This window comes from Danio aesculapii, chromosome 21, assembly GCF_903798145.1.
Source record: "Danio aesculapii chromosome 21, fDanAes4.1, whole genome shotgun sequence".
Classification (NCBI taxonomy): Eukaryota; Metazoa; Chordata; class Actinopteri; order Cypriniformes; family Danionidae; genus Danio; species Danio aesculapii.
This window is the reverse complement of record NC_079455.1, coordinates 25,650,155-25,662,450: the sequence shown is the minus strand read 5'-3', so window position 1 is coordinate 25,662,450 and position 12,296 is coordinate 25,650,155. Positions and strand designations below refer to the sequence as shown.

At 35.4% G+C, this 12,296-nt stretch overlaps 1 protein-coding gene across 1 annotated transcript in view; it reads right to left on the bottom strand.

Moving 5' to 3' along the window:
• nnt (nicotinamide nucleotide transhydrogenase) overlaps nucleotides 1-12,296 on the bottom strand; it is a 59,893-nt gene that overhangs the window by 12,675 nt on the left and 34,922 nt on the right. Inside the window, exons 17-19 of the mRNA XM_056445745.1 lie at nucleotides 9,376-9,555; nucleotides 7,894-8,053; nucleotides 2,733-2,814 (exon numbers count right to left, since the gene is read on the bottom strand). Of these exons, the coding sequence (XP_056301720.1) occupies nucleotides 2,733-2,814; nucleotides 7,894-8,053; nucleotides 9,376-9,555 (422 nt within the window). The remainder of the gene's footprint in view (nucleotides 1-2,732; nucleotides 2,815-7,893; nucleotides 8,054-9,375; nucleotides 9,556-12,296) is intronic.

Here is a 12,296-nt window from a genome sequence, read left to right as displayed (position 1 = left end):
CATAGAAAGATTAAAAATACAGCAGAAATTCAGGAAAATACTTAAAGGGGACGATAGCGCGATACAATGATGAAAAAACGGGAGAATCCCATCAAAAACGGATAGGGGTTGACAGGTATGCAGAAAGGATGATAGTCAGCCTTCAATGTCCTCTTTTGTTACGTTTCCAAGCATAGCCTGAGAGCGAGGTAAGACTAAACTAAACTAGTATCTGTAGGTCAGTTCAAACAACCCAGAATAGTAGTTAACAACATCACTCAAAAAATAAAAAAAATAAAAAAAATTTATAAAAAAAATATTCGAGTTTAAATCAAGCTTGGGTTCAAAAATACAGTTATATGTCGGACTGGGGGCTTCAGTTAAATTTTTTGGGCTCTATCTAAGCTCTCATGTATATACTACTACATTTAATTTTTTTATTATTAAATAAAATAATTATTTTAATATTTAAGAATGTTGAATTTATATTTAAATTTATTTTCATTCTTAAATATTAAAATAATAAATAATTTAATTCACACATGCAGTAAATTGAGGTTTGCCAAATTTAAAAAAAAAAAAAAAAAAAAATGTAAAAATTATATTGAACTTCAAACATGTCAGCAGCGATTCATCAGTTTTGCAGTTATCAAATAAATGTCAAATAAAATGTAATTTAAAAAAATAAATACATTTTTTAAAATAATAGTAATAATAATAATAATAATAATAATAATAATTTACTTTAAAAAAATATATACTTTTTTCCTAGTCTCCTGCTAGTGTACACTGTTCTTCTTAAACATTATTAAACACTATACCATTTAACAGTGCAAACATGGATCGACGGATTAACTCAATTGTAGGGAATGGTTTTGATGGATTATTGGTGAAAAAATAATAATGAATTAGCTCTGTTCTAGTAATATTTATTCATTTTCTTTTCGGCTTAGTCCCTTTATTAATCCGGGGTCGCCACAGCGGAATGAACCGAAAACTTATCCAGGACATGTTTTACGCAGCAGATGCCCTTTCAGCCGCAACCCATCTTAGGGAAACATCCATACACACTCACACACTACGGACAATTTAGCCTTCCCAATTCACCTGTACCGCATGTCTTTGGACTGTGGGGGAAACCGGAGCACCTGGAGGAAACCCAAGAACTCAGGGAGAACATGCAAACTCCACACAGAAATGCCAACTGACCCAGCCATGGCTCAAACCAGCGACCTTCTTACTGTGAGGGAACAGCACTTCCTTCTGCGCCATTGTGTCGCCCCTGTTCAAGTAATATACACCACAAATTTGTCCCCATTCCACATCACATATCTTTATTTTCATATCCCCATCTTAATAACCTGCCACCATTCACATTTTCAACCTGCACCTTTTACATTCTATTACAAGCTCTACTCATCAATATGTGGAATATTGAAATGGTGTGGTTGTCTCCAGGGTCAGGCGCACAGCCTTTCCACGCCCTGCAACCCGAGAGGCGTCAGTGGGACTGTGGAAAGTATTGCGTATTGCGCACCTGTCGCTCTTTCACAGCACTGGGAGGCCTGGGGTTCACTGCGCTCTCAGATCACAGGGGCATTACACGTACACTGGAGAGCCAACAAAAGCCCCACACAATAGAACGACTGAATGACGAGATTCAAAAGCACTCTTTGAAATAGAGGAGTCCGACAAGCTGAGAGAAAGATGCCATTGAGAGGTGCACCAGACTGACCTGCAGTTAGTGAGATTCTGTCTTTCAGTACAGAGCCTCTCTGACAGGCCAACGCTCACAGACACTAAGATGGAAAGGAAAACGCTTGACTTTTTAGATTGACTTTGAATAAGATATGAAATTGATGCATTGCCGGCCAGATAGAAGCCTGTGTTAATATCTTTTTTCACGAAAAAAGCTTTGCAGATACAATGATAAAAATGTTTTAGACTATTCAAATTAATAAATAAATAAATAAATATAAAAAAATTGAATGCATCAATAGTTTTGCTTTTTTAAATTCATTCAACTTGGATAAAATGCGTTTTAAGACAAAAAATAAAAAAATAAATATTCTTATACTGCACAACTTCACAAATGCATCCTTGACTTTTTTTATATGAATTTAAAAATTACATAAATTTTTTAAAAAGCCATAGATAACAGTAAATAAAATGCTTTTTTGATTTATTAAAAGAAAATCTAATATTAATATGTTAAATATTCCTGTATCTTCAACTATTTTTGAATTTATTTTTTAAAACACTTTTTAATTACTGTATGGATAATTTAATTATGGATAATTAATTAATAATAAGTTTATAAAACTCTATCCCATTTACAAAGCTGCTTATTCCATATAAACAAAATCCATTGTGACTGATTTAACTAAAAACATATTTTTAAATGTACTTTTAAAGAATTTAAACATTTAGATATCTAAATGAATAACATGTTTTGACATATATTCAGCAGTATATTCAGCATATTTGTAGGGAGAAAAACAGGGGTATTTGGGTGAAGAAAGAAAAAAATTCTAAGTGTCATCAACTTCAATAATTCATATGATGTTTTCCAACAAGGGGTGTCCTGCATCTGCTGAGCAACGGTCACAGAGACAAATGGCAAATGCAGGCAGAAAGCTTTCTCCTGGTCTCATAGATCTTACTGTACATCCATGAATTAATCATGATGTTAAATCACAATTTCACTGGGAGGATTAAACAAAAACTAAACAAAAAAAAACTGACTTGCTTACCTGACTTTCTTGCCCTGATCAGTCAGTGACTTCACAAGATCAGCAATGGGATACTGAGCTTTTGCTGCACACAGACCATAACCTGAAGTAAAAAACATAGGAATTAAATAGAGATAAATATATTCAAACACATTCATATTTAATACAATACTGTTGTGGTGTTTATGTTTAGAAGACAGAAAAGTACAATTGTACATTTATTAGATAGATAGATAGATAGATAGATAGATAGATAGATAGATAGACAGACAGACAGACAGACAGACAGACAGACAGACAGACAGATATATTTACATAAGTGTATTTACATGTTATTCATTTATTTGTACATTTTTTATATTATATATAATGTATTTATGTTTATTTATATAATATGCATTTACATTTCTGAACTTCAAATGTCACTTACTTAAATATGTATTTTATAAAATGTACCGTTCTGTCTCCTCATGTCTGTATAGTACGCAGTGTATATACGCTGGTCAATATTATACCAAAATCTAAGGGGGTTGCTAAACAGTTCTTGTTTGTTTTTAAAACGAATGACAATAGAAGTCTGATCTATGATTAAAGCAAAAATAAAGAAAAACAGTTTACGAAACTCCTTTTGGAAAACACTAATGAACTCTGCATGATCCCGACACGTCATTTCCATATTTCTACTAATCATAGCTCATCCTTCTAACAATATGCCGCGTGAATTGATTTTGCCATAATAAACTATTCCAACTTATAAACAATAGGAAAAATATGTTTTGATAGTAAAGCAAACAAGTGACACGCTTCCACTCATTTGTAACTCACAGACGCAGTAGTAACTGAAAGTCAAATGACTGGAACAGATTATAAACAAACTAAAAAAAAAAAAAAAAAAAAGGAAATTGCTTCATGTTGAAATACATCGTTGATTAATCTAAAGAAGTGTCAGAATATAATATAATTTATCTCAAATGTGTTTATTTTTATGCCTTTGGCCCAGTTTGAAAGCAAAACAGATCAAGTTAAAATGGGATCAGAAGGAACTCGACATAATAAAAAGAGTCTTCCTAAAAGAAACTCCATGTCAGTCAGTTACAGCTGATACAGGCTTTTCACAACAGCCTTAAAAATCTCCCCGCTAAAATAAGCATGTCACAGTTTGACCAACCCTCTTTACTACTAATGATTTTTTTCTCTTTGAGAAAACAGCCATGGTTGGCAAACCCTACGCTTAAACAGAAATGTTTTCACAGCTGTCAATCATCTGAACACACCATGGCAACTTAAATTATATGAAAAGGTGTAAATGAAAACAAAGCTGTTGCTTGCTTAGTTTAAGGAGTGAGCAGTAAAGACAACTACTTTCAAAACATACCAAAACCAATGATGGCTGATGAATGAATTTAGAGGCAAATGAGGGGAGAAAACTTAAGTGCTTCAATTACGTGTAATTTTGCAGTCCAGAGTTCAACAATAAGGAGAGTCTGACTGTCCAGACTGCAGCTACTATACTCAAACATTTGCCATCTTTTATATTAGAAAGTTGTTGCTAAAACATTTATTCAAAATCTGAACTATAAAAAGTCGGTAGCAATAACAACAGTAAAATCCTCCAGAAACGGTTTAATATGCTCATTTATTACTTCATAAAATACCCCTAGAATCAAAAGGTCCATAATTGACCATATATGGATCAATATAAACTCAGAGTAACGTTAACCTATTTTACTTACAAGATATGGATAAAAGCTAAATTATAATTAAACTTAAAAGAGTTTATAAGATAAGATAAAAGAGACAGATAGATGTATAACACTGTATTTAAGCTATAATGTAAAAGAAAACACAACTAGGACTTAATATTAACCTCTGCATAAACCGATGACAGTTGTGTTGAGTGATTTGATACAATTTAGAAGTCTACACGTTTTTTGAAATTTGTGCTTAAAATTTCACAATAAACATGCTAAATTAACAAAACGTACAATTAAAAATAGCCTAGGCCCACATGAACTTTGCAGAAATATACAGATTTTCGCAGATTTTTAGCCCATTGAGTCTATTGTGTAAACTTGTTAAGTTTATTTAATTTCAGTAATATTATAAACAAATATGAAAATGTTCATATGATTTACAACACAGTGTGTAAAGTAATATTTTCTGTCTTTTAGTAGAGATATTATATGAGAGACTTGCCTTATTTACCAATTAAGTTGATCTAATTGGATTTGTATTGTAAACATCAAATAAAAGTTATTAAAGGTATTATTTTTTATTTTATACACTAAGTGTTTAGCAATGATACTCCCAAAATCATTCTGTATAAATCCACTTTTTTTTTTTTTTACAAAATTCTGTGCAGATATAGCTAAAATATGGGGCTCTACCTAGGTCTCTTCAGAGTGGAACTGAACAAATGTATAACCTGTAAATCTTGTATTCTGTGTCTTACAAAGAGTTTGAACAATCTATTCTTTATTATAAATATATTTTCTTTAACTAAGGGAGGGAAACCCTATTGTTTTCTCACTAGAACATGATGCACACACACACACACATGCAAATGATGAGGGCATGGCCCATGAGTTGCATAGCAGTTTGCTTTAGGTTTCGATTGGCCTGTTGTCCACCGGGGTTTTACACTTGCGGAATTTACATGAGAATAAGAAAACAATGGTGTCTGAGGTTCACGATATGTCCATTTTCATTTACTGATCTCTTAGTATTAGACTATGCCTAGATATACCCAGATTATCTTTATAGGGCACCTTTAATGTATGCCCTTAATTACATCCAATAGGTTTATCCTAGCAGACTTTGGTACTCATGATGGGTCAGACCTGTGTTATCCATGAGCACAGGGCTCTTAGACATCTTGGCAGTGGCTAAACAGGCAACGGTCAAGAAAAAAATCTGGATGCCTCAGAGCTGGTTGGCCGTTTGTTTTAAATAAAAAGGCCTGTTTCTGTTGTGCTTGGCCTTGCAGTCTTGTTTACTCTGGAACGAGCGTTTATTATCGTTTCTCATTTTCTTTCTGTTCATATTCCCGCATCTAATCGCTCCTCTTTTCCACTGTCCTGTCGCCTTCAAGGTCTTGATCATCTCAACCTGCTGCCGGACCATAAAATGTGACTATAAAACAGTCCATTGCGAAGAACAAAGCAGTCGCTAGAGGCCAATGCAAAGACTAAACCGACCACAGAAAAATATGCACTTCACATACACGAGTCCAACTAAATTATTTGCCAACCAAACTTTTATTAAAAGCTAAACATGGATCAAGTTCATTTGACACACACAGCTCAATCAGTCAGCTGGGCTAAAGAAATATGGTGCAACCATGCCAGAAGAATCCCAAATGAGGCCAATCACACCATTTTACGAAACACAGAAACAGATACAAGATAAAACTGCAGGCAAATATTTTGAGGGCCTTTAAAAAAAATTTAAAAAAGGGAATTTAAGACCACCTCAGAACAAGCCCCAAGAGGCCTCAGGGAAAAATCTGAAGGGATTATGCCACACAGAAGGGGTCAGAAAACTATCAGTGATGTAATAGAGGTGAAGCAAGGTTTCTTTCACAGACATAAAGGTCTGTTTGATGAAAAAAAAATATTTTTGGAAATAAAAAATCATTTAAAGATTGATTTTAGGCAGACTAAAGTTCATGCCAATAATTGGTCTCAATGTCATTTTTTTTTTTTTGTAATAATGCTTGACCATAAGGCAAAAAACACATAGTTTCACTGTGATGTTCATATGTTCAGAAAACTCGACCCAATTCAAAATAGCCAAAATTTAAAATTGTTTGACTCCTAATTTAGCAACACCAATATAAAAATTTCTGACCAACCTGTTTACAATTTATATTTATGTAAAATAAAAATAATGGCTTTTTTTTGGTTGATTTGGCTTGCTCTTAGGGATGGGCGATTAATCGAAAAGCAATCGAAATCGACATTGCCTACAATCTTTCAAAGTCGATTGCGAGTGTTTTGGCTTTTCTGTAATCAGTTTACAGTAGAATTGCAATATTTTTAGCTTTTTTAGCTACAGGTATGTTAACTATGCTTATTTGCTTGGCCACTGGTAAAAAAAAACAATGAAAGCACATGCAACTCTGTTACGGTGATAAGCATACTATCTCCAGGCATCTGCATGCCATACAGCAAATCATAACCCACTCAGCCAGCTAACCAGGAAGAATATAGAAAAAATGATATATCGACATTCAGAACCTGTAATCGATCTTCCAGGTCAATTTTTCAATTACTCTCCCTACTGTGTCTGGAGTCAAGTGACCCCACTCTGATTTATACTTATTATATTATGATTTATACTTATTATATCATTCTGCGCATATGCTCTTGCGCAGCCTTCGCATACAAGCGTACATCTAAAAACAATTTAACTACACAGTACAACGATGCCTAGCGCAAGCTTTATGATTGGTCAGTTTGGTAGTGGTGACGAGGGTGGGCGGCGCGGAGAGCCGTGTTTTAGGAAATGTGTGTTGTAATTTCAGTTGTTCTGTGTTAATGTTCAATAAATACCATGGATAATAGACTGTGTTTACTTCAATTCTTTTAAAATCAAATAAAACACCCTACATTCAAAAATTTTGCACGTGTAATATGGGCGCTTATTTACTGTACAAAACTGGTAAGTGAACTATGAAGGCAAAAACTAAATAAATAAAATTATCGTTTATTAATCGTAATTGAGTTAAAAGGCTCAATCAAATCGGCATTTTGATTTTAGGCTAAATCGTCCAGCCCTACTTGCTCTTTTGTTAAACTCGTTTGTGTTTTTAAAAAGACTTTTTGAAAAAAATTCAATGCAGGTAAACCATGTCTTTTCACAAAACATGCCAAGGTCTAACAGAATCGGGATAAAACTCAAACACAACTGTATCAAGGACCTCAAAAAAAAACAAAAAAAAAAAAAAAAAGTGAGAATTTCAGGCCATCTCAGAACAAGCCCCAACAAGCCTCAGGGCAAAATCTGAGGGGTTTATCCTGAACAGGAGAGGTCAAAAAAAAAAAAAAAAATCACCAGTGATGTAATGGGACCAGACCAAGTTTGGCTTGAACAGACATAACAAAGGCTTGTTTGAAGTTTCCCCAGATCTAATTTAAAAACCAAGTTTTAGATCTGCAAGTCAGCAAAGGGAGGCCATTACCTGGAACGATGATAATATTATGAGCCTCCTTGATCAGATCCACCGTCTGATCCACGTTGACCTCGGTGTGGGTACCGGTGATCTCCATGGGCTTCCCTGTGCCGGTGGATGATGTGCCGTAGCCTCCCAGAATGACGTTAGCCAGGGATCGGTTCATAGCCTAGTGAGAAAAAGATGGACCCAAAATTGCAAAATCAGGGCAACACATGGAATGGAAACCACCTTTCAGTGGACAAATTGTGTCAAGAAAATGTGTGTCAAACATGTGTTGTGACATTTCGACATTAAAAACAGGATATTAGTGGCTCAAGAGGAATTTGCACATTGATAAATGATAAAAGAGAGTACACATAAAATAATGCCATTTGTGCATCCTTAAAAAAAAGAAAAGCTGTAGTGCTGAGTTTCCAAATCGCTCAGGTTCAAGCCATGGGAGTCATTATAACAGGAACATCCAGTCTTCCAGATCTAGATTCTTAGACCGGCACACATGTGTTTTATAAGCCAAGATTAATTAAGCAAGGTGCAAATGATTTACAGTGACCTTTTACTGTTTTGATCATCTCCATGATGAATTGATTCTCTTATCACTTCTGAGTATTTAGTCTCTTTAATATCTTAACCCAAACAACATATAAATACTAAAATATGAATCCATTCTTGGACATTTTAAGATGATTCAAGGGTAAACTATTGAAAAACAATATTTACACATATCAGTAGTGAAATAAATTTAATGGTGTATTACTTCAGTTCAATAGGATGTGAACATTTATAACTGTAATTAAAGCGGACCATTGTTTGGGGGACAAATAAAATAAAAAACTTTAAAAATCAAATGACCGAGAGGTTTTCATATGGATTAAATGTTCTCGACATGAATACGGCCATTGATGCAGGAATGGTGTTACGGAAACATAAATCCACAATCTAAAAGTTTAATGGAGGATTCGCCCAAACACATCTAAAAGGTGTAGCAGTTCACACCATAAAAGAAATGAATTATGTGCCACATCCTGCAAGTATGTTTTATTGTTTAGATACATTTCCCATGAATTGTTTCTAGAATTGATTGGATTTCGTAGCACAGACATAAGCAAAGTGCAACACTGTTGGACTTACTAGCCTTTCAGTTGAAAGCAAATTCATATTTATCTGTCAAATGCCTACAATCTTTCAAAAAGTCGATTGCGAGTGTTTTGGCATTTTTGTAATCAGTTTACAGTAGAATTGCAATATTTTTAGCATTTTTAGCTACAGGTATGTTAACTATGCTTATGTGCTTGGCCACTGGTAAAACAAAACAATGAAAGCACATGCAACTGTGTAACGGTGATAAGCATAGTATTTCCAGGCAATTTGCATTAGCCATTCAGCAAATCATAACCCACTCAACCAGCTAACCAGGAAGAATATAGAAAATAAAATATATACATATATTAAAGTGGTGGGGAGAGAAATCAAGCGTGACTGTGAACTTACCACACACATGATGTAAGAGAGGATGGCACCAGAGGAGCCAATGAGGGCGCCCACAATGGTCAGCAAGTTGTTATTCAGCAGGAAGCCTTCAGCGCACAGGGCCCAGCCGGAGTAGCTGTTTAGCACTGTGATCACCACAGGCATGTCGGCCCCTCCGATGGCGGCTGTCAGGGTCAGGCCCTACAAACAAAAAGAAAAGCAGGGTCAGAAAGAGGGTCACACAGAGAAAAAAGGGTGGAGATCAAAGGTTACAGTGATGACAAGAGAGCAAAGCGCAACAGTAACTCGATTCCATCGTTTAAAGTCCACCAAAAGAAAAATCACAAGCCTGAGGTATAAGCATTGTACACAACGTTCATTTCTCTAGAACCGGTCTGTTCATTTACACACTGGCCGATGATACAAATCGGAAAGGTGATCTAGCGCACGCCAAAGCAACACATTTCACACAGATTTGGTTGCAATAGGCTTCAATTAAGGCATGAGGTGTTTGTCAAAACACAGTATTCATTTCACTCGTCCATGATATCATCCCTGTATTATTAAACAATGCATGTTCCACTGGGAACAGGCTTAAACAAAGCTGGCTACCACACATCTAGTAAAAAATACGGTTGAACAAGCAAAAAAGACAGAGACTTGAAGAATATCGCTGTAAAAAGAGCCATGCTGTAGGTGATTGTTTATCTTTATAGGAGGTAAAAGGAGCTGTATAAAAATGTCAGCTTCCTGAATATTGACAAATGACAAAAGGCCCAAGACACCAAATGTGACTTTGGTTCATAGTTATCCATAATAATATGGTAACATTTAAAAAAAAATAGAGCCATGGGAGAGTGGACTTCATGCGCTTCAGGGTTCACAAACAGATCATCATTGTAATACATGCTGCACTATGTTCTCAATCTCTCAATTTACAGAAATTCGTTCTAATGTCTGTTATCAGTGCACATTTCGTTTGTAAAATTTACAGTAAATGCTGCACAAGCATTTTAAATTGTGTACATTTTACACAATGTAACAAACGAACATTGGCCAGAATAAGATTCTGATGGTATGATAACCTTGGATATAAATATCATGGTTTCACAGTATTGTGATTACTACTCTAAGAAAAGTTATTTTTAAATGTAAAATACATCGCTTTGTTGGATATAAGGTAAATCCATTGTAAAAGCGATTGGTTTTTTAAATGTTTGCTGAGTTGTAAGCTAACCAGTAGCTTTTGATGTATGGTCCTTTGCTGCTGGTGATACTGTTGTACACTTTGGCAAGACATAAAAAAAAAATAAAAAACAAATAAACAAAAAACACTGAAAAAACACTGGTTTTAAAAGCTTGACTTGCTGTTTTAAAAGCTTGACCCTGAAACCGGTTATTGTACCATACCTGGCAGAGGTGTGAACTTACACTGGTCTCACGGTTCGGTTATGATTATCATGCCATCAATTCGGTTCAATTCGATGTCTTTGTGCATTGACTATGCTTTCCGTACACAATTTTATATTTTACTTTACAGCACAACAATTCTTGTATAAAAAGTTATAATTTTTAATACATTTAATATGTATTTGTAATACAATCTTGTCCTTTAATACAAGCAGTCAGATATCTGAACTGTACCTTTAAATTTTATCTGCTCAAAGAAAACACTCTGCATCAAACAAAAGTACATGCACAGAACAACATGAGCATTTAATGGCCCGTTTCCACTGAGTGGTACGGTACGGTTCGGTTTGGTTTGGTACGCTTTTATAGCCGTTTCCACTGTCAAAAAGCGTACCGAACCGAACCGTACCACTTTTTCGGCACCCTTTCGAAAGGGTACCAAACACGAGAAAGGGTACCAAAAGGCGGAGCCAGACGCGCAGCTGAACGCTATTGGTTTACAGAGATACGTCATTCGCTTACGCAACAAGCCAGAATGAAAACAAAAAACCCGCCATGTTTGAAATACACGCACAACCGAGAGATTACAGCGGAATTATAAATACATATAATAACGAGCCATGGTCGATTCGGGCTCAAACAAACGTTGTCGTCGTCTTGATAAACAGCCACAAAGCCATGGAGTAGAGCAGATTAACGCTGTGCCGCGTAGTTTTTTTACGAGGCAGTCTGAGGCGCGAGCGGTTTCGCTTTCTTCCTTGCGCTCGCGCGCGTCTAATATTATATCTGAAATAACAAACTTCATGAGCTGATGATAATAACCTGCGCTCAATTATTGACGAGCTTTTGAAAGCCGATCCTGTCAGACACTGACAAACGCGAGAGTGAAGCGCAAGGAAACAAAGGAGAAAAAGGAGAAGCCGGAAAAAAAGGAGCACATTATTTTTCAGAACAAACTGCCTTGTTTAACTATTATTGTTATGATCACCTTTTGGACTAATATGAACTCAGAATAATGGAGTTACTCTCTAACAGAGGCTACATGTGCTGCTGAAGATTATAGACACAGATGAGAAGTTGACACTGACTGTAGGCTATATATTGTTGTTTTGAACCTAAATACCGACGAAATGTCTGCTGTGTGTTCTTCTGTAGTTGATAACATATCGGAGACTGTAAGGGGCTGTATGTGTTTATATATGTTCATTTATTTAGTTATTTAATATAATTACAGACGTTACAGTAGGCTGTTTCGCACTGTCATTGATCTGCAGTTATAATCAACTCATGTTCATTGAAAAGTTAGTAATAAACATTTCTACACAAGTATTTATGTGTGTAAAGCATCTGTATTGTGAGAAGTGCTTTTCATATGATATGCGAGTGACCCGTACAGCTTTATTGTAGACATTTCCTCCCGCGATAATGACGTCAACTGAAACTTTGTCATACACCACGCCCACCAAAAGGGTACCCTTGTTGGTGGAAACGCAAGCTTGATAAAGGTGACCCGTACCAAACCGAACCGTACC